Source organism: Nerophis lumbriciformis, linkage group LG01 (genome assembly GCF_033978685.3).
Source record: "Nerophis lumbriciformis linkage group LG01, RoL_Nlum_v2.1, whole genome shotgun sequence".
Taxonomy (NCBI): domain Eukaryota; kingdom Metazoa; phylum Chordata; class Actinopteri; order Syngnathiformes; family Syngnathidae; genus Nerophis; species Nerophis lumbriciformis.
The window spans coordinates 69,243,349-69,267,500 of record NC_084548.2 but is presented as its reverse complement, the minus strand read 5'-3'; the positions used below and the strand labels follow the sequence as shown (position 1 = coordinate 69,267,500).

Here is a 24,152-nt window from a genome sequence, read left to right as displayed (position 1 = left end):
CATCCCAGTCGCTTCACACTCGGCTGCGAACCGATCCAGCGAGAGCTGAAGATCCTGGCCAGATGAAGCCATCAGGACCACATCATCTGCAAAAAGCAGAGACCTAATCCTGCAGCCACCAAACCAGATCCCCTCAACGCCTTGACTGCACCTAGAAATTCTGTCCATAAAAGTTATGAACAGAATCGGTGACAAAGGGCAGCCTTGGCGGAGTCCAACCCTCACTAAAATAAATCAATCAATTAATAATAAATAAAAAGTTTCTTAGATAAACTGTCAGTAAAATTAGAGCGAAAATAAAATGACAGCTTAACCACTTTAGTCATATTTTTTGCCCTTGAGAAACTTCTTTATGACTCAAAACCAGATTCATTATGCTTTAAAGGCCTACTGAAATGCGATTTTCTTATTTAAACGGGGATAGCAGGTCCATTCTATGTGTCATACTTGATCATTTCGCGATATTGCCATATTTTTGCTGAAAGGATTTAGTAGAGAACATCGACGATAAAGTTCGCTGATAAAAAAGCCTCGCCTTTACCGGAAGTAGCAGACGAGTAGCGTGACGTCACAGGTTGTGGAGCTCCTCACATCTGCACATTGTTTACAATCATGGTAACCAGCAGCGAGAGCGATTCGGACCGAGAAAGCGACGATTTCCCCATTAATTTGAGCGAGGATGAAAGATTCGTGGATGAGGAAAGTGAGAGTGAAGGACTAGAGGGCAGTGGGAGCGATTCAGATAGGGAAGATGCTGTGAGAGGCGGGTGGGACCTGATATTCAGCTGGGAATGACTAAAACAGTAAATAAACACAAGACATATACAGGTAAAAGCCAGTAAATTAGAATATTTTGAAAAACTTGATTTATTTCAGTAATTGCATTCAAAAGGTGTAACTTGTACATTATATTTATTCATTGCACACAGACTGATGCATTCAAATGTTTATTTCATTTAATTTTGATGATTTGAAGTGGCAACAAATGAAAATCCAAAATTCCGTGTGTCACAAAATTAGAATATTACTTAAGGCTAATACAAAAAAGGGATTTTTAGAAATGTTGGCCAACTGAAAAGTATGAAAATGAAAAATATGAGCATGTACAATACTCAATACTTGGTTGGAGCTCCTTTTGCCTCAATTACTGCGTTAATGCGGCGTGGCATGGAGTCGATGAGTTTCTGGCACTGCTCAGGTGTTATGAGAGCCCAGGTTGCTCTGATAGTGGCCTTCAACTCTTCTGCGTTTTTGGGTCTGGCATTCTGCATCTTCCTTTTCACAATACCCCACAGATTTTCTATGGGGCTAAGGTCAGGGGAGTTGGCGGGCCAATTTAGAACAGAAATACCATGGTCCGTAAACCAGGCACGGGTAGATTTTGCGCTGTGTGCAGGCGCCAAGTCCTGTTGGAACTTGAAATCTCCATCTCCATAGAGCAGGTCAGCAGCAGGAAGCATGAAGTGCTCTAAAACTTGCTGGTAGACGGCTGCGTTGACCCTGGATCTCAGGAAACAGAGTGGACCGACACCAGCAGATGACATGGCACCCCAAACCATCACTGATGGTGGAAACTTTACACTAGACTTCAGGCAACGTGGATCCTGTGCCTCTCCTGTCTTCCTCCAGACTCTGGGACCTCGATTTCCAAAGGAAATGCAAAATTTGCATGGTTGGGTAACAGAGTGGACCGACACCAGCAGATGACATGGCACCCCAAACCATCACCCATCATCTGCTGGTGTCGGTCCACTCTGTTACAGAGTGGACCGACACCAGCAGATGACATGGCACCCCAAACCATCACCCAACCATGCAAATTTTGCATTTCCTTTGGAAATCGAGGTCCCAGAGTCTGGAGGAAGACAGGAGAGGCACAGGATCCACGTTGCCTGAAGTCTAGTGTAAAGTTTCCACCATCAGTGATGGTTTGGGGTGCCATGTCATCTGCTGGTGTCGGTCCACTCTGTTTCCTGAGATCCAGGGTCAACGCAGCCGTCTACCAGCAAGTTTTAGAGCACTTCATGCTTCCTGCTGCTGACCTGCTCTATGGAGATGGAGATTTCAAGTTCCAACAGGACTTGGCGCCTGCACACAGCGCAAAATCTACCCGTGCCTGGTTTACGGACCATGGTATTTCTGTTCTAAATTGGCCCGCCAACTCCCCTGACCTTAGCCCCATAGAAAATCTGTGGGGTATTGTGAAAAGGAAGATGCAGAATGCCAGACCCAAAAACGCAGAAGAGTTGAAGGCCACTATCAGAGCAACCTGGGCTCTCATAACACCTGAGCAGTGCCAGAAACTCATCGACTCCATGCCACGCCGCATTAACGCAGTAATTGAGGCAAAAGGAGCTCCAACCAAGTATTGAGTATTGTACATGCTCATATTTTTCATTTTCATACTTTTCAGTTGGCCAACATTTCTAAAAATCCCTTTTTTGTATTAGCCTTAAGTAATATTCTAATTTTGTGACACACGGAATTTTGGATTTTCATTTGTTGCCACTTCAAATCATCAAAATTAAATGAAATAAACATTTGAATGCATCAGTCTGTGTGCAATGAATACATATAATGTACAAGTTACACCTTTTGAATGCAATTACTGAAATAAATCAAGTTTTTCAAAATATTCTAATTTACTGGCTTTTACCTGTATATACTCTATTAGCCACAACACAACCAGGCTTATATTTAATATGCAACAAATTAATCCCGCATAACAAACACCTCCCCCCTCCCGATCATATAACCCGCCAATACAACTCAAACACCTGCACAACACACTCAATCCCACAGCCCAAAGTACCGTTCACCTCCCCAAAGTTCATACAGCACATATATTTCCCCAAAGTTACGTACGTGACACTTTTTGAGACTTTTATTAGTAGGTTGCACCGTGAAGTACATATTCCATACAATTGACCACTAAATGGTAACACCCGAATAAGTTTTTCAACTTGTTTAAGTCGGGGTCCACTTAATAAATTGATTCATGATACAGATATATACTATCATCATAATACAGTCATCACACAAGATAATCATCAGGGTGTATACATTGAATTATTTACGTGACATGCACATAGCGGCACGCATGTACGGGCAAGCGATCAAATGTTTGGAAGTGTACTCACGGTACCGCGTCTGCGTATCCAACTCAAAGTCCTCCTGGTAAGAGTCTCTGTTGTCCCAGTTCTCCACAGGCCAATGGTAAAGATTGACTGTCATCTTTCGGTAATGTAAACAATGAAACACCGGCCGTGTTTGTGTTGCTAAAGTCGGCCGCAATACACCGCTTCCCACCTACAGCTTTCTTCTTTGCTGTCTCTATTGTTCATTGAACAAATTGCAAAAGATTCACCAACACAGATGTCCAGAATACTGTGGAATTTTGCGATGGAACAGACGACTTAATAGCTGGCCACCATGCTGTCCCAAAATGTCCTTTTTTTTAGATCTTTAAAATAGAAACTGTAGCTGCCATTATGATGTGCAGTGATGTTTTCAAATGACCGTAAGTCTTGAACTATACAAAGTAGAGATGTCCGATAATATCGGCCGATAAATGCTTTAAAATGTAATATCGGAAATTATCGGTATCGGTTTCAAAAAGTAAAATTCATGACTTTTTAAAATGCCGCAGTACGGAGCGGTACACGGACGTAGGGAGAAATACAGAGCAGTTGCGTCTCCCAGTCAGAAGCCCCTCCCCCACACACAACACAGGAGTTGCAGCACGACTGCAGCATGAGAGGTTTACTGGCGACGCTTGATGACCTCATCAAAACGCCGCCAGCGGAGCATAACAACAAGAGTGTGTTGTTGCCGGTGCTGCAGCCGTGGCTAACAAGCCAGCTCGCTCGGTGACTGACTATCGACAAGGTTTTTCTTAAACTGTTCAACAATTTGCTCACGCATTTGTTGACAAAGTGGTGACCCTCGCCCCATCCTTGTTTGTGAATGACTGAGCATTTCATGGAATCTACTTTTATACCCAATCATGGCACCCACCTGTTCCCAATGTGCCTGTTCACCTGTGGGATGTTCCAAATAAGTGTTTGATGAGCATTCCTCAACTTTATCAGTATTTATTGCCACCTTTCCCAACTTCTTTGTCACGTGTTGCTGCCATCAAATTCTAAAGTTAATGATTATTTGCAAAAAAAAACCAATATTTATCAGTTTGAACATCAAATATGTTGTCTTTGTAGCATATTCAACTGAATATGGGTTGAAAATGATTTGCAAATCATTGTATTCCGTTTATATTTACATCTAACATAATTTCCCAACTCATATGGAAACGGGGTTTGTACATTCTGGGTGTCTCATTCAGTAAAAAAAATAACGTCATAACGTTTTTAGCATTCGATCAGACATTATTGTGAGGTTTTGTATTAGTGTTCCTAAAAATCAGATATACTATCCCCCCAGACACATGTTTTTCTCTAAATTTGGGGTCAAAATAATTGCCCAGGCCCGCTTTATATGGACACCTGCTCACCTGTGTCTTGTTGTGCGTCCCCAGGAGAGCGTGGACCTCGGTGAGATCATGTTCTCACTCTGCTACCTCCCCACTGCTGGCAGACTCACACTGACGGTCATCAAGTGCAGGAACCTGAAGGCCATGGACATCACTGGGTACTCAGGTGTGTCTTCGACCCTGGGAAAAAAAAAAAAAAATATATATATATATAAACACACAGTATATGAATGTATAATATTCACAAATATATGTACATCCATCTGAACTCTCATGACAATTATACTCTGAATTCACCAACAGTGGCCTTCTACTATATCACAGTGTAACTAGATGAAGCAATACCTGAAGGAATTGCATGTGAATGCTCCAATGCTGAAGCTGAACTTCTTTTTTATTTTAGTTTATTTCGAACATGAACACACTTACATCATAATACATCACACAATTTCATATCATTTCATTTTACATCATGCCCAAAAAGGAGTAGGAAGAAGCAAAGCTTATTTAATCCTACCCCTTTCCCACTTCAAAGCGTTTACAAAGATATAGAATCATTTACTGACCTTTATATATAATAAAATAACATCTATGAATTAGTATACAACAGTTTTGTAATATGTAATTAATTAATTAATTCAGTCATTATTAACATACTGAGATGAAGAATATCTTACTTTCAATAAGGTTGAAAGTATTTCTCATAATTCTTCTTCTTTGTACTCTGTAAGCACTATTATTTTGAACAACCTCTTAAACTGGATCATATCAGTACAATTTTTAACTTCTTTACTTAATCCATTCCATAATTTAATTCCACATACTGATATGCTAAAAGTTTTAAGTGTTGTACGTGCATATAAATGTTTTAAATTATTTTTTCCTCTAAGGTTATATTTCTCCTCTTTAGTTGAGAAGAATTGTTGTACATTCTTTGGTAGCAGGTTATAGTTTGCTTTGTACATCATTTTAGCTGTTTGCAATTTTACCAAATCACCGACCTTTAATATTTTTGACTTAATAAATAAAGGGTTTGTATGTTCTCTATATCCAACATTATGTATTATTCTAACTGATCTTTTTTGTAACACGGTTAGCGAATGTAGCGCACATTTGTAGTTATTTCCCCATATTTCTGCACAATAACTCAGATATGGTAACACTAGCGAGCAATAAAGAATATGTAGTGATTTTTGGCCCAGGACATATTTTGCTTTATTCATTATTGAGATGTTTTTTGCCACCTTATGTTGTATGTTTTGTATATGAGATTTCCAGTTCATTTGATCATCTATTAATACTCCCCAAAATCTAGTTTCTTTTACCCTTTCTATGTCTACTCCGTCTATTTGTATTTGTGTATGATGCTCTTTTCTACTATTACCAAATAGCATTATTTTAGCTTTACTGAGATTCAAAGATAGTCTGTTTTTGTCAAACCATCTTTTTAATTTGTTCATTTATTCTGTTATTATTTGTATTATCTTCTGTGTGCTCTCTCCTGAACAGAAAGCAGTTGTGTCGTCCGCAAATAAAACCAACTTTAAGTCCTTCGTAACCTTACAAATGTCGTTTATATAAAGATTGAACAATCTTGGTCCCAGTATTGATCCCTGGGGTACACCACAGGATATATCTAGCCGTGTTGACATATTTTCACCCATCTTCACATATTGCTTCCTGTTGGTTAAATAACTTCTTACCCAATTCAATACCAAACCTCTGATGCCATATCGTTCTAATTTTCGTATTAAAATATCATGATTAATTGTGTCAAATGCTTTCTTTACCATCTATTGCATTGGTAATTTCCTCTGTTATTTTGGTTAATGCTATTGATGTTGAGATATTTGCTCGGAATCCATATTGGTTCTCCACAAGCGTCCCACTTTTGTTAATAAATAAATCTAATCGACTATTGAATAATTTTTCCATGATTTTGGAGAATTGTGGAAGTAATGAAACTCTAAGTTTTCAAAATGACTAATCGTTGAAGCAGAGCACACAATTCCTGAACAGGCTGAATATTTTGAAGTTCGAACAGTTCGAATCAGATAAAACATTTGGTATTGGTGGAACTTTGAAGAATGTCCCATTGATTTCAATGGGAATTTCCCCCAAAATTGGGAATTTCGGGTAAAGCGGGAATTATTTTGAAAATGGTAACTAACTTGAATGGTTGGTGTTGGAATTTTTCAAATCGATCAAGAAATAATGAAGTAGTAACATGTTGAATTGAGAAATGGTATTACAAAATTCCTGGAATTTAGGGAAAATAGGGAATTTTTCCAGTTGTTTTTTGTCCTATTTAAGAGGAATGTTTTGACAAAGGAACGGTTAAAATGCGTTGAAAAATGTGGAAGGTGTAGTCGCCAGAAAAACGGGTGGAAAAAGGGCTTTGGAAAAACCAGGAATTCTGGAAAATCCTGGAATTTTTTGGAACTTGGAAAAAAAGGTAGTTTGAATGTCCAGGATGGTGGAATGTGTTGAAGGTGGAACGGTTTGAATCGGTTGAAAAATGTGGAAATGGTGGTAGTTTGGCAAAAAAACTGGCCAATTCATTTTGAATGGGAAAATGTCCCGGAAAAACTGGAATTCTGGGAAATCTGGGAATTTGTCAAGGGAAAGCCTGCGATTCCCGAATAGGCTGAACAGTTTGAAGTTGGAACGGTTTGAATCGGTTGAAAAATGTGGAAATGGTGGTAGTTTGGCAAAAAATTGGCCAATTCATTTTGAATGGGAAAAATGTCCCGGAAAAACTGGAATTCTGGGAAATCTGGGAATTTTTGGAATTTGTCAAGGGAAAGCCTGCGATTCCCGAATAGGCTGAACAGTTTGAAGTTGGAACGGTTTGAATCGGGTGCAAAATCTGGAGAAGAAGAAAAATAAGTTTAAAAAACATTCACACAATAAACATGTGTCATGAACATGACTTTGATTGATTAATTGAAACTTTTATTAGTAGATTGCACAGTACAGTACATATTCCGTACAATTGACCACTAAATGGTAACACCCGAGTACATTTTTCAACTTGTTTAAGTCGGGGTCCACGTTAATCAATTCATGGGTTATATTGAAAATGGTAAATAACTTGAATGGTCTGAATGCTGAAGTTGAACTGAAATGCTGACAGAATGTAGTATAAATGTACGAATAGTTGGAATGGTTTGAATGTTGAAGAGTTTGAATTTCCAGGAAAACCGGAATTTGGTTTGGAACTTGGGAAAGTGTTCGTTTGAATGTCCAGGATGAGTGGAATGTGTTGAATGGGTTGGAAAATGTGGGAATTTTGCAATTTGGAAAAATGTCCCATTCATTTCAATGGGAACTTCCTGGAAATTTGGGGAAAAGCGGGATTTTATCGAAAATGATTAGGAGCATGAATGTCCTGAATTAACTGAATTGGTTGGTGTTGGAATTGTTTAAATCGGTCAAGAAATGTTGAAGTAGTGACAGTTTTTCAATTGAGAAATGGTATGACGGTAAAAGCGGGAATTTTTTTGAAAATGATATAAAACTTGAATGCACTGGTTGGTGTTGGAATTTTTCAAATCGGTCAAGAAATGTTGAAGTAGTATAACATGTTGAATTGAGAAATGGTATTACGGAATTCCTGGAATTTAGGGAAAACCAGGAATTTTTCCAGTTCAAAAAACTTTGTTTTTTTGTCCTAATTAAGAGGAATGTTTTGACAAAAGAACGGCTAAAATTAGGGATGTCCGATAATGGCTTTTTTGCCGAAATCAGATATTCTGATATTGTCCAACTCTTAATTACCGATATCAACCGATACCGATATACCGGTATTCAGTCGTGGAATTAACACATTATTATGCCTAATTTGGACAACCAGGTATGGTGAAGATAAGGTCCTTTTTAAAAAATAAAAATAAAATAAAATAAGATAAATAAATTAAAAACATTTTCTTGAATAAAAAAGAAGGTAAAACAATATAAAAACAGTTACATATAAACTAGTACCGGTAATTAATGAAAATGAGTTAGGTTAGTACATACTTGCCAACCTTGACACCTCCGATTTCGGGAGGTGGGGGGCGGGGGCGGGGGGCGTGGTTAAGAGGGGAGGAGTATATTTACAGCTAGAATTCACTGAAAGTCAAGTATTTCTTATATATATATATATATATATATATATATATATATATATATATATATATATATATATATATATATATATATATATATATAAGAAATACTTGACGAAATACTAAGTCAAGTATTTCATATATATATATATACATATATGTATATACATATACATATATGTATATATATATATATATATATATATATATATATATATATATAAGAAATACTTGACTTTCAGTGAATTCTAGCTATAAATATATATTTATTTTATTATATATATATATATATATAAGAAATACTTGACTTTCAGTGAATTCTAGCTATAAATGTATATTTCTTTTATTATATATATATATATACATATATATATATATATATATAAAATAAATACTTGAATTTCAGTGTTCGTTTATTTACACATATACACACACATAACACTCATCTACTCGTTGTTGAGTTAAGGGTTGAATTGTCCATCCATATTTTTCGAACCATGCTGAATACCCTCTCTGATGATGCATTGCTGTGTGGCACGCACAAAAGTGCTTTCATCAAATGCACTAGATGGCAGTATTGTCCTGTTTAAGAGTGTCACAACATTGCTGTTTACGGCAGACGAACTGATTTACGGTAGACAAAAACGTGACTGCTGTTGTTGTGTGTTGTTGCCGCGCTGGGAGGACGTTAATGAAACAATAAACCCACATAAGAAACCAAGAACTCGCCCTCCATCATTCTACAGTTGTAACGTGATTGGGCGGGTACGCTGTTTATATTGTGGGTTAGCGGACAAAATTTGAATTTCGGGAGATTTTCGGGAGAAAATTTGTCCCGGGTGGTTTTCGGGAGAGGCGCTGAATTTCGGGAGTGTCCCGGAAAATCCGGGAGGGTTGGCAAGTATGGGTTAGTACTATTAGTGGACCAGGAGCACGCACAATCATGTGTGCTTACGGACTGTATCCCTTGCAGACTGTATTGATATATATTGATACATAATGTAGGAACGAGAATATCAATAACAGAAAGAAACAACCCTTTTGTGTGAATGGTTGAAAAATGTGGAAGGTGTAGTCGCCAGAAAAAAGGGTGGAAAAGGGGCTTTGGAAAACCCAGGAATTCTGGAAAATACTGGAATTTTTTTGAACATGGAAAAAAAGGTCGTTTGAATGTCCAGGATGGCGGAATGTGTTGAAGGTGGAACGGTTTGAATCGGTTGAAAAATGTGGAAGTTTGAAAAATGGCCAATTCATTTTGAATGGGAAAAATGCGCCGGAAAACCTGGAATTCTGGGAATTTTTGGAATTTGTCAAGGGAAAGCCCGCGATTCCCGAATAGGCTGAACAGTTTGAAGTTGGAACGCTTTGAATCGGGTGAAAAATGTGGAAGGTAGAGAGCACCAAAATCTGGAGAAGAAGAAAGAGAAGTTTAAATTTTTTTTTTGCAGCATTCTCACAATAAACATGTGTCATAAACATGACTTTGACATTCAAATATCTACACATCGTAATCTCAAATCTATATAAAAGAATCACTTCACACTTCTTCAGACGTGTTCTTTTCAGTTTTACCCCACAAAAGTAACAATGGGCAACATTCAGTCCCCATTATGACGTCATCAAAACCCACGCATGCGCCTTTTTTTCAACGTCGGCGAGTTAAGCAGGCGACATATTAGGACATTTAAATAGCGCTTGAAACAACTCAAAATACGTCCTGAGTGTTGTTAGCGTTCATGTAAAACAACACAGCAAGTTATCTTCGTTGTCGAACATCATTTAGATTCGTAGCGTACCCGAAGAAGACAAATAAGGACGTTTCTTCCACGGCGGCGCCGCTCCTACTGCTGCTGGCCTCTGCAGGCATCACTAATCGATCACCAGGTACACGAGAGCTCGATCAAAACACGCATTTTTACTGTCTTTGAACTATTTTTACATGACTTTGAATATGTCAATACTTCTTCAGGCATGTTATTTTCAGTTTTACCCCACAAAAGTAACAACAATGGGCAATATTTAGTCAAATCACAGCTCCGACTCGCACCATTATGACGTCATCAAAACACACGCATGCGCCGTTTGTTCAACAAATTAGGACATTTAAAATGGCGCTAGAAACAGTTCAGAATACGTTCAGAATATGTTGTTGGCGTTTATGTAAAAACAACACAGCAAGTCCTCTTCGATGTCGAAACATTATTTAGATTCGTAGCGTACCCGAAGAAGACAAATCAAGACGCTTCCATGGCGGCACAGCTCCTGCTGCTGGCCTTTGCAGGCACCACTAATCGATCACCGTGTACATGACAGTTCGATCAAAACACACATCTTTACTGTATTTGAACTATTTTGACATTAAGTGTAATATGTCAATATTTCACATTACATTTTTTTATTGACTGTTTAAGAGCCTTGAATGAGTTAAGTCTATATCAAAATGTCCCTTAAATTGCGTGTTTTTGTGTCTGTACTGTCCGATCACATAAGCACATGACCTTATTAGTTAATAATAATAATAATAATAATATGCTAGCACGCTAACATTAAAATGCTAACTATTTTTTGCTAATTTTACACTTTTTTTCTCGAATTCCGCAGCCATACGACTTAGTCATATGTTTTCTTTTTTTTTTCATTTCATTTATTTATTTATTTCAGGCAATGACATACAAAAATACTAATAATAATTTTTAAAAAAAGTACAAAGCTGACAACATATAATAATATAAATTAATATAGTGCAAAAGGTAATGTATAGTATGTATATAGTTTGCCTGAAAGGGAGTGGGAAGAAGATAACTTACTTTTTATTATACTTATTACTTGGTATGTGAAATATTAATTGATTGATTAAAACTTTTATTAGTAGATTGCACAGTTCAGTACATATTCCGTAGAATTGACCACTAAATGGTAACACCCGAATACGTTTTTCAACTTGTTTAAGTCGGGGTCCACGTAATCAATTCATGGTACAAATATATACCGTATTTTTCTGAGTATAAGTCGCACCGGAGTATAAGTCGCACCTGCCGAAAATGCATAATAAAGAAGGGGAAAAACATATATAAGTCGCACTGGAGTATAAGTCGTATTTTTTGGGGACATTTATTTGATAAAACCCAACACCAAGAATAGACATTTGAAAGGCAATTTAAAATAAATAAAGAATAGTGAACAACAGGCCTAATAAGTGTACGTTATATGAGGCATAAATAACCAACTGAGAACGTGCCTGGCATGTTAACGTAACATATTATGGTAAGAGTCATTCAAATAACTATAACATATACAAACCCCGTTTCCATATGAGTTGGGAAATTGTGTTAGATGTAAATATAAACGGAATACAATGATTTGCAAATCATTTTCAACCCATATTCAGTTGAATATGCTACAAAGACAATATATTTGATGTTCAAACTGATAAACTTTTTTCTTTTTTTTTGAAAATAATCATTAACTTTAGAATTTGATGGCAGCAACACGTGACAAAGAAGTTGGGAAAGGTGGCAATAAATACTGATAAAGTTGAGGAATGCTCATCAAACACTTATTTGGAACATCCCACAGGTGAACAGGCAAATTGGGAACAGGTGGGTGCCATGATTGGGTATAAAAGTAGATTCCATGAAATGCTCAGTCATTCACAAACAAGGACGGGGCGAGGGTCACCACTTTGTCAACAAATGCGTGAGCAAATTGTTGAACAGTTTAGGAAAAACCTTTCTCAACCAGCTATTGCAAGGAATTTAGGGATTTCACCATCTACGGTCCGTAATATCATCAAAGGGTTCAGAGAATCTGGAGAAATCACTGCACGTAAGCAGCTAAGCCCGTGACCTTCCATCCCTCAGGCTGTACTGCATCAACAAGCGACATCAGTGTGTAAAGGATATCACCACATGGGCTCAGGAACACTTCAGAAACCCACTGTCAGTAACTACAGTTGGTCGCTACATCTGTAAGTGCAAGTTAAAACTCTCCTATGCAAGGGGAAAACCGTTTATCAACAACACCCAAAAACGCAGTCGGCTTCGCTGGGCCCGAGCTCATCTAAGATGGACTGATACAAAGTGGAAAAGTGTTCTGTGGTCTGACGAGTCCACATTTCAAATTGTTTTTGAAAACTGTGGACGTCGTGTCCTCCGGACCAAAGAGGAAAAGAACCATCCGGATTGTTATAGGCGCAAAGTGGAAAAGCCAGCATGTGTGATGGTATGGGGGTGTATTAGTGCCCAAGACATGGGTAACTTACACATCTGTGAAGGCACCATTAATGCTGAAAGGTACATACAGGTTTTGGAGCAACATATGTTGCCATCCAAGCAACGTTACCATGGACGCCCCTGCTTATTTCAGCAAGACAATGCCAAGCCATGTGTTACATCAACGTGGCTTCATAGTAAAAGAGTGCGGGTACTAGACTGGCCTGCCTGTAGTCCAGACCTGTCTCCCATTGAAAATGTGTGGCGCATTATGAAGCCTAAAATAGCACAACGGAGACCCCCGGACTGTTGAACAACTTAAGCTGTACATCAAGCAAGAATGGGAAAGAATTCCACTTCAAAAATGTGTCTCCTCAGTTCCCAAACCGTTACTGAGTGTTGTTAAAAGGAAAGGTGATGTAACACAGTGGTGAACATGACCTTTCCCAACTACTTTGGTACGTGTTGCAGCCATGAAATTCTAAGTTAATTATTATTTGCAAAAAAAAATAAAGTTTATGAGTTTGAACATCAAATATCTTGTCTTTGTAGTGCATTCATGGGTTGAAAAGAATTTGCAAATCATTGTATTCCGTTTATATTTACATTTAACACACACATTAGAAATACATTTGATTATTTACATTTGGTTATTTACAATCCGGGGAGGTGGGATGTGGTGGGGGGAGGGTGTTAGTCAAGGGTTGAAGTTGACTGGAGGTGTTGTTTTAGTGCGGTTTTGAAGGAGGATAGAGATGCACTTTCTTTTACACCTGTTGGGAGTGCATTCCATATTGATGTGGCATAGAAAGAGAATGAGTTTAGACCTTTGTTAGATCGGAATCTGGGTTTAACGTGGTTAGTGGAGCTCCCCCTTGTGTTGTGGTTATGGCGGTCATTTACGTTAAGGAAGTAGTTTGACATGTACTTCGGTATCAGGGAGGTGTAGCGGATTTTATAGACCAGGCTCAGTGCAAGTTGTTTTACTCTGTCCTCCACCCTGAGCTAACCGCTAGCATGCTTATGTTAGCATGCTAGCATGATATCATTAAAGTGCTAGCTTTTTGAGCTAATTTTGCAACCATTTACCCTAGAGTCATATAACTTGGTATGTGACACTTGTTAACTGATAGCATGCCAACATTAGCATGATAACTTTTTAGAGCCAAGTTTGTCACCGTTTACTCCAGAGTCATGTAACTTGGTATGTGTTAGCATGCTAGCAAGCTAATATTAGCATGCTAACTTTTTTTCTCCTTATGTTTCCTCTACTTTCGCAGCCATACGCCTTACAGCCATGTTACTTGATATATTTTTAGATAACTGTAGTGGTTTTTCTTTGCTTAGTGGCCTTGTGGTTAGAGTGTCCGCCCTGAGATCGGTAGGTCGTGAGTTCAAACCCCGGCCGAGTCATACCAAAGACTATAAAAATGGTACCCATTACCTCCCTGCTTGGCATTCGCATCAAGGGTTGGAATTAGGGGTTAAATCGCCAAAAATGATTCAATGCTCACTGCTCCCCTCACCTCCCAGGGGGTGGAACAAAGGGATGGGTCAAATGCAGAGGGTAATTTCACCACACCTAGTGGTCATATAACTTGGTATGTGACACATGGTAACTGATAGCATGCTATCGTTAGCATGATAACTTTTTTGAGCAAATTTTGCCACCGTTTACTCCAGAGTCTTATAACTTTGTATGTGACACTCGTTAAGTGTTAGCATGCTAGCAAGCTAATATTAGCATGCTAACTTTTTTCCCCTTATTTTTCCTCTACTTGCGCAGCCATACACTTTACAGCCATGTTACTTGATATATTTTTAGCTAACTGTAGTGGTTTTTCTTTGCTTAGTGGCCTTGTGGGTAGAGTGTCCGCCCTGAGATCGGTAGGTCGTGAGTTCAAACCCCGGCCGAATCATACCAAAGCCTATAAAAATGGTACTCATTACCTCCCTGCTTGGCATTCACATCAAGGGTTGGAATTAGGGGTTAAATCGCCAAAAATGATTCCCGAGCGTGGCCACCGCTGCTGCTCACTGCTGCCCTCACCTCCCAGGGGGTGGAACAAAGGGATGGGTCAAATGCAGAGGGTAATTTCACCACACCTAGTGGTCATATAACTTGGTATGTGACACATGCTAACTGATAGCATGCTATTGTTAGCATGATAACTTTTTTGAGCAAATTTTGCCACCGTTTACTCCAGAGTCTTATAACTTTGTATGTGAAACTCGTTAAGTGTTAGCATGCTAGCAAGCTAATATTAGCATGCTAACTTTTTTCCCCTTATTTTTCCTCTACTTGCGCAGCCATACACTTTACAGCCATGTTACTTGATATATTTTTAGCTAACTGTAGTGGTTTTTCTTTGCTTAGTGGCCTTGTGGGTAGAGTGTCCGCCCTGAGATCGGTAGGTCGTGAGTTCAAACCCCGGCCGAATCATACCAAAGACTAAAAAAATGGTACCCATTACCTCCCTGCTTGGCATTCGCATCAAGGGTTGGAATTAGGGGTTAAATCGCCAAAAATGATTCAATGCTCACTGCTCCCCTCACCTCCCAGGGGGTGGAACAAAGGGATGGGTCAAATGCAGAGGGTAATTTCACCACACCTAGTGGTCATATAACTTGGTATGTGACACATGCTAACTGATAGCATGCTAACGTTAGCATGATAACTTTTTTGAGCAAATTTTGCCACCGTTTACTCCAGAGTCTTATAACTTTGTATGTGACACTCGTTAAGTGTTAGCATGCTAGCAAGCTAATATTAGCATGCTAACTTTTTCCCCCTTATTTTTCCTCTACTTGCGCAGCCATACACTTTACAGCCATGTTACTTGATATATTTTTAGCTAACTGTAGTGGTTTTTCTTTGCTTAGTGGCCTTGTGGGTAGAGTGTCCGCCCTGAGATCGGTAGGTCGTGAGTTCAAACCCCGGCCGAATCATACCAAAGACTATAAAAATGGTACCCATTACCTCCCTGCTTGGCATTCGCATCAAGGGTTGGAATTAGGGGTTAAATCGCCAAAAATGATTCCCGAGCGTGGCCACCGCTGCTGCTCACTGCTCCCCTTCTTCCCAGGGGGTGGAACAAAGGGATGGGTCAAATGCAGAGGGTAATTTCACCACACCTAGTGGTCATATAACTTGGTATGTGACACATGCTAACTGATAGCATGCTAACGTTAGCATGATAACTTTTTTGAGCAAATTTTGCCACCGTTTACTCCAGAGTCATATAACTTTGTATGTGACACTCGTTAAGTGTTAGCATGCTAGCAAGCTAATATTAGCATGCTAACTTTTTCCCCCTTATTTTTCCTCTACTTGCGCAGCCATACACTTTACAGCTATGTTACTTGATATGTGTGATAGAATGCCATCGTTTGCACACATGCTAAGTGTTAGCATTTTTAATGTACCCGTGCTAACGTTTCAGGCTAGCTCTGTAGCTCGTTTTGTACAGCTACACCTAAAACTCACGGATTCGTACACTCGGCGCCACCTTAAAAGTACGGGAATTTTCTCGTTAATAATAATATGCAAGACATGTAATATCAAGCCATTGTGGACTAATATTTTTTTTGTGTCGCACCACTGATACCGCTTGAGAAATGTGACATTTAAATGTCACGCTTTAAGCCCTAATTTAGATTTAATGGGACATGTCTTCAATGATTGATGATGTCATGTGTTTGAAATGATTATTTTCATTTGTGCATCAGAGACCAGAATGTGTATGAGGTCAATGTGTGTTTTTTTTGTTTTTTTTACGAAAGCTTTTTCCGCCACTTAATGTGTGTAACTGAATTTTATGCGTTTGTAGTGATGGGTTGATGAGGCGTCATGAAGCGTTTTGAAAACATTGCAAAACTGTATTGATACTGTGTCGATACTGTGTCACTAAATACTGACATCTGCTGGACATTAAAAATCCCTACAGGCAACCTATGGACCGACTCAACTGACACTGATTTTATGCCCTAGTACAGGGGTCACCAACCTTTTTGAAACCAAAAACTACTTCTTGGGTACTGATTAATGCGAAGGGCTACCAGTTTGATACACACTTAAATAAATAAATATATTGTCATTTGTAAGTTACCCGTAAGTGTGATTTAAACAAGAATACCTAAATAAATAAATTTATATATATAAAAAAATGGGTATTTCTGTCTGTCATTCCGTCGTACATTTTTTTTTTCCTTTTACGGAAGGTTTTTTGTAGAGAATAAATGATGAAAAAAAAACACTTAATTGAACGGTTTAAAAGAGGAGAAAACACGAAAAAGATTCAAATAAAATTTTGAAACATAGTTTATCTTCAATTTCGACTCTTTAAAATTCAAAATTCAACCGACAAAAAGAAGAGAAAAACTAGCTTATTTGAATCTTTTTGAAAAAATTAAAAGAATTTATGGAACATCATTAGTAATTTTTCCTGATTAAGATACATTTTAGAATTTTGATGACATGTTTTAAATGGGTTAAAATCCAATCTGCACTTTGTTAGAATATTTAACAAATTGGACCAAGCTATATTTCTAACAAAGACAAATCAGTATTTCTTCTAGATTTTCCAGAACAAAAATTTTAAAAGAAATTCAAAATACTTTGAAATAAGATTTAAATTTGATTCTACAGAATTTCTAGATTTGCCAGAATATTTTTTTTGAATTTTAATCATAGTAAGTTTGAAGAAATATTTCACAAATATTCTTCGTCGAAAAACCAGAAGCTAAAATATTTATTATTCTTTACAATAAAAAATAAAAAAATTTACTTGAACATTGACTTAAATTGTCAGGAAAGAAGAGGAAGAAATTTAAAAGGTAAAAAGGTATATTTGTTTAAAAATCCTAAAATCATTTTTAAGGTTGTATTTTTTCTCTAAAATTGTATTTCTAAAAGTAATAAGAAGCAAAGTAAAAAATAAATGAATTTATTTAAACAAGTGAAGACCCATCCATCCATCCATTTTCTACCGCTTATTCCAAGTGAAGACCAAGTCTTTCAAATATTTTCTTGGATTTTCAAATTCTATTTGAGTTTTGTCTCTTTTAGAATTAAAAATGTCGAGCAAAGCGAGACCAGCTTGCTAGTAAATAAATACAAGTCATTGTATTTCATTTAGGATTATTTCATATCTTCATTTAAATAAAAATATATTTGTATCTTTTTTAGATACAGTCAATAAATAATGTGAACATGTATCATAACATGGAAATTTAAGAGAACGTGTTGTGGATGATTGTGGACTGGGAATTTTTTTAATCTAATTTTTTTACACATTTTTATAAAAAAAGTTTTTCCGACGTATTACATTTTAGACGATTTCTCTTCTTAGTTATTATTTCTCCGGCTGTAGAAAAGACACGCTCACAGGGCGCAGAGGAGGCGTCAGTGCGACACAGTTCGCGTATCGGTCACGTGACCAAAACAGCTCATGATCGGTCACGTGACTTTCTAAAAGCGGTACGCGCACCGACACAGGGTTTTGCTCTATGAGCTCGACGCATGCGCCGATGCATCGGTGTTGCCGGACCCATCACTATGCGTTTGTATTTTGTGATTTTTTTTTTACATGAAACTATGCTGACAATTTCATAGAAACTTTTTTTTGGAGTATAATGCTAAGTAAATAAACAAGTTTATAAAAACTCAGTGCAGAATATTGTTGTCTAATTATTCCTTGCTTTAAAACTCAGGATCGACTTCTGGTATAAAAAAAAACAAAAACAAAACGTGTCACGTGACTGCAAATTTGAGACCTCATTGGCTGGTTCACAGTGTGGCGCATATTTGTAACAGTGTTAAAGTTTTTTATACTGGTACCCTCAGTGTAACCTGTATCGCTGTTGATGAAGTATGCGTTGCATTCACCCGTGTGTGTGTGTACCGAAGCCGCACATATCTTGTGACTGGGTCTGAACGATGTTAGAATGGATGAAAAGCGGACGTGACGACAGCTCGTAGAGTACGTTAAAGGCAGTGCATTTAAGGCACGCCCCCAAGACTGTGGTCCGGTTGGACTACGAGATATAATGACTGTTGAACACCTTCGTTCGATAATGAAGGTTGCCTCAGCTCAAAGCCTGAGCCCAGACATTAATGAACTAGCATCTAAGAAAAGATGGCAGGTATCTGGTTTGGGCACATCAGATTAGATCAGTGTGTTGCAAACTGAGCAGTTTAAAGTCCTGAATGGTTGGTTTATTCATTATTTTATTTTCAAATTTATTAGCCTGTGGAAAAAGTTAATGTTGATATTTACCTCAGAAGGCTGCAAATAGAAAAGAGGCATTCCATTTTTATTTAAATTGTATTTTATATGCCATTGATATTTTTTTAATTATTATTTTTATTAGAAACTCGATTTTGCATGTCACTATAAAGTTATATAAGCCTTGCTTGTTCAATATTCAATGCAAAACTTGTTTGGGTCCCTATTAAAAGGTTCATTTGTTCAACCTTGGCCCGCGGCTTTGTTCAGTTTTAAGTTTTGGCCCACTCTGTATTTGAGTTTGACACCCCTGCTCTATAAGCTCGACGCATGCGCTGATGCATCGGTGTTGTCAGACCCATCACTATTAAATATGTTCTTACCTGCTACCCTGGTCCGGAAAAGTCAGTTTGCATCCCGGGAGAACAATCCTCGCAGTAAGTTGCGAAAACCACGTCATGACACGAATAAGTGTTTGATGCGCTTTCCTCAGTCTTTTTTGCCACTTGTGCCAGCTTTTTTGAAACATGTTGCAGGCATCAAATTCCAAATGAGGTAATATTTGCAAAAAATAACAGTTTTCCAGTTGGAACGTTAAATATCTTGTCTTTGTATATAAGTTGAAAACGATTTTCTAATTATTGTATTCTGTTTTTATTTACCATTTACACAACGTGACTGGTTTTGTAGATCAAAAATGTCTATTACATTTTGAATTGTCCTTTCCTGCTTCCAACCAGATCCTTACGTGAAAGTGTCGCTTATATGCGACGGCCGGCGTCTGAAGAAGAAGAAAACGAGCATCAAGAAGAACACTTTGAATCCCACCTACAACGAGGCCATCATCTTCGACATCCCGCCTGACAGCATGGACCACGTCAGCCTGCACATCTCCGTCATGGACTACGACTTGTACGGGAACACACGAAACGGCCTCCGTTTAGCAGAACTCTTCGGGAATATTTCGAGAGCAGTCATTTCACGCGAAGGTGGTCTTCTCCCGCAGGGTCGGTCACAACGAGGTCATCGGCGTGATGCGGGTGGGCTGCAAGGCCGAGGGTCTGGGCAGGGACCACTGGAACGAAATGTTGGCTTACCCTCGCAAACCCATCGCACACTGGCACCCCCTGCTGGAGTCCAAGAAATCGGAGAAGGAGGTGAGCGCATTCCTCACATTAAAAAGCCGGCGCATTAAAAGTCCCCCCAAAACTGGGAGTCACATGCAAATTGTTACTTTTTAATAACTAAATGTCATTTAAGACATCTAAACTTTTTAATTTAAAAATTACATTTTAATGAGGAGGATACAATAGCTCAGTGGTCCACAGTACTGGTCCGTGGACCGATTGGTACAGGGCCGCACAAGAAAAAATAAATAAATAAATAAAAAATAAAAATAATATACATATATATATATATATATATATATATATATATATATATATATATATATATATATATATATATATATATATATATAATAAAATAAATATATATATATATACACACATTTTTTTTTGTCATAAAGAAATACAATCATGTGTGCTTACGGAATGTATCCCTGCAGACTGTATTGATCTATATTGATGTATAATGTATGTATTGTGTTTTTTATGTTGATTTAATAAAAAAAATAAAAAATAAAAATAAATATATATATATATATATATATATATATATATATATATATATATATATATATTTTTTTTTTTTTTTAATTAAAATAAAATAAATTATATCTATATATATTTTTTTAATTTTTAATTAAAATTAAAAAATAAATTTATGTATATATATCATTTTTAATTTTAATATAAAAAATAAATAAATATATATATATATATATATTTTTTTTAAATTAATTTGATATATATATACATATAATTTTTAATTTTAATTAAAAAAATAAATATATATATATATATATATAAAAATAATTTTTTATTTTAATTAAAAATTAAAAATTAATTATATATATACATATACATATATATATTTCATTTTTAATTTTAATTAAAAAATATATATATATATGTATATATTTTTATTATTAAATCAACATAAAAAACACAATATATACATTATATATCAATATAGATCAATACAGTCTGCAGGGATGCATTCCGTAAGCACACATGATTGTATTTCTTTGACAAAAAAAACCAACAAAAAAAAAAAAAATTATATATATATATGTAATTTATTTTTATAAATTTTATTTTATTTTATTTATTTATTTATTTTTTTTCCTTGTGCGGCCCTGTACCAATCGGTAATTAATTTCATAAATAAATGAATGTTATTTGATTTATTTTTTGGGTGGTGTTGTGTACCAGGCTTCATTTTTCCACAATTCTTTAGCTTATTGATGGCGGACTAAAATGGACGTGTGTGTGTGTGTGTGTGTGTGTGTGTGTGTGTGTGTGTGTGTGTGTGTGTGTGTGTGACAGTGGAAAGCGAGGACGGCGAGCTTTGACAGCCAGGGCTCCTGCCCCTCCCCTCGCCCCCCAGCGACACCCTGAGAGGCGCCACCTGAGACCCCCCCCCGCCACCCAGTGTGGGGGTAAGCGGCGGTAGTGCCGCTGTGTTTCCTGCCTCCTGCTGCTCCACTTCCTGTCTGTCTGACTGTGTACTCACCCCCCCAACCAGGCTCCTTCCTCCCACTCCCACCTTCAGCAGGTCAGGTCTGACGTTTGGGCGTTTGAGGGCATCGCGGTGGGCGGTCCCTCCTGGCTTTCCAGAAGGTTAAACCGAGCGCATAGTCCTTGTCGACGGGAAGGTCCGGGGTCACCGCGGGAGATTTCTTCGTCTGAAACAGGAAGTCAGAGGAGACAAAAAATAAAATAAGTGTTGCGTATAACAAAAACAAAAGTAAAAAAAAACAAATTTTTTGTGTTTCATGATGAGTTTGCAGTTAAATCAACATTATTATGTAATATTTCATTTTCCCGCACTAAGCGACTTTGCAGCCAAAATGGAAGATGTGTAATTGTTTTGTTTAAATTGATTTAAACAATCTTAATATTAATAAAAACTTAATTCAATTAAAAAAAATAGGCTATGACCCATAACACTGAATCAGTGCCATTTACTTTATCTCCTTTTTTGAAACCCTAAATCTGACAATACACATATTTAAATTCAATGATCCTGAGCCAAAGATAACAGGTAGTGAGTTTTTAAATAAAATAAAATAAACAGAAATGACAAATATGTACAACAGGAAAACGTAACAATGAAATAATGTGCTGCATTGTCATAGTTCAGGGGTCGGCAACCTTTACCAGTCAAAGAGCCATTTTGACCAGTTTCACAAATTATAGTAAACAATGGGAGCCGCAAATTTTTTTTGAAATTTTAAATGAAATTACACTCTATACCAAAGTTTTCTTTTTGCTTTGTGCCATGTATAAACCAGGGGTCTCAGACACGCTGCCCACACCTTTATTTGGAATTTGAAAGCTGGTGTGGCATGCGAGTTTTAAATGAATGGCGCTTGTCAGCATATAGCACCCACTACAACCAGCATGCCTGATCAGCCACACGTTGTACGGTGTTTCCGCTTGCTCACGTAGGGTGACAGCAAGGCATACTTGGTCAACAACCACACAGGTTACACTGACGGTGGCGGTATAAAAAAAAACTATAACACTCTTACTAATAATGCGCCACACTGTGAACCCACACCAAACAAGAATGACAAACACATTTCGGGAGAACATCTGCACAGTAACACAACATAAACACAACAGGACAAATACCCAGAATCCCATGCAGCCCTCAGTCTTTCCTGGCTACATTATACCATACTTGCCAACCCTCCCGAATTTTCCGGGAGACTCCCGAAATTCAGCGCCTCTCCCGAAAACCTCCCGGGACAAATATTCTCCCGAAAATCTCCCGAATTTTCAGCCGGAGCTGGAGGCCACGCCCCCTCCAGCTCCATGCGGACCTGAGTGAGGACAGCCTTTTTTCACCACGGGAGGACAACAGGGTGACAAGAACTAAATCATCCAGACTAGAGATACATTGTATTATTATGTTTATCTTACCTAAAAATAAATATATTTATTAATTTAAAAAAAAAAAAAAAAACTAAATACATTTTTACTATATTTAGCTAAAAACATCAAAATTAATTGTATTTTTATTTTTATTTTTTCTGACTCCTTATTACATCCAGCCATAGAATTTTACATTAAAATAAACATATTTGAAATAATTAATTTTAAATTATCATAATAATTCATTTAAAATGACCATATTTAATTATTAAAATAATTGCTTATTTATCAACAACTTTAGTATTTTATTCACTACATTTTGAAGCTCTCAGAAGCCAAGTTATGTTATATTCATGTTATATTTATTTATGCACGTTTGAAGTATCAATTATCCAAACACAGTTTTGTTTGCATATTTTCAGGATATATATATATATATATATATATATATATATATATATGTATATATATGTGTATATATGTGTGTATATATATATATATATATATATATATATATGTATATATATGTGTATATATATATATATGTGTATATATATGTATGTATATATATATATATATATATATATATATATATATATATATATACATACATATATATACACATATATATATATATATATACACATATATATACATATATATATATATATATATATATATGTATATATATGTATGTATATATATATATATATATATATATGTATGTATGTATGTATGTGTATATATATATATACATATGTATGTATGTATGTATGTATGTATGTATGTGTATATATATATATATATATATATATATATATATATATATATGTATATATATATACAAATGTATGAAATACTTCACTTGGTGAATTCTAGCTGTCAATATACTCCTCCCCTCTTAACCACGCCCCCAACCACGCCTGCCCCACCCCCGACCACGCCCCCACCCCCCACCTCCCGAAATCGGCGGTCTCAAGGTTGGCAAGTATGCATTATACACCCCCGCTACCAAACCCCGCCCACCTCAACCGACGCACAGAAGGGCCGGGGGGGTTGATGTGTGAGGAAGCAGGGTTGGGGTGGGGGCGGGGTTTGGTGGTAGCAGGGGT

General features: G+C 37.0%; 1 protein-coding gene and 1 long non-coding RNA gene across 4 annotated transcripts in view; one reads left to right on the top strand and one right to left on the bottom strand.

Annotated features, from left to right (window-relative positions):
• Nucleotides 1-10,482, bottom strand: part of LOC133572251 (uncharacterized) — a 107,494-nt gene extending 97,012 nt beyond the window's left edge. The window contains exons 1-2 of the long non-coding RNA XR_009810514.1: nt 10,395-10,482; nt 4,511-4,669 (exon numbers count right to left, since the gene is read on the bottom strand). This is a non-coding gene — a long non-coding RNA (uncharacterized lncRNA). The remainder of the gene's footprint in view (nt 1-4,510; nt 4,670-10,394) is intronic.
• The window catches only part of syt6a (synaptotagmin VIa), a 188,316-nt gene extending 165,687 nt beyond the window's left edge, over nt 1-22,629 (top strand). For all 3 annotated transcript variants that reach the window (XM_061925077.2, XM_061925059.2, XM_061925068.2), the window contains exons 4-7: nt 4,535-4,655; nt 19,777-19,948; nt 20,043-20,193; nt 21,487-22,629. In XM_061925077.2, coding sequence (XP_061781061.1) covers nt 4,535-4,655; nt 19,777-19,948; nt 20,043-20,193; nt 21,487-21,558 — 516 coding nt within the window. In that variant the 3' untranslated portion in view covers nt 21,559-22,629. The remainder of the gene's footprint in view (nt 1-4,534; nt 4,656-19,776; nt 19,949-20,042; nt 20,194-21,486) is intronic.
• Nucleotides 22,630-24,152: the final 1,523 nt, after the last annotated feature.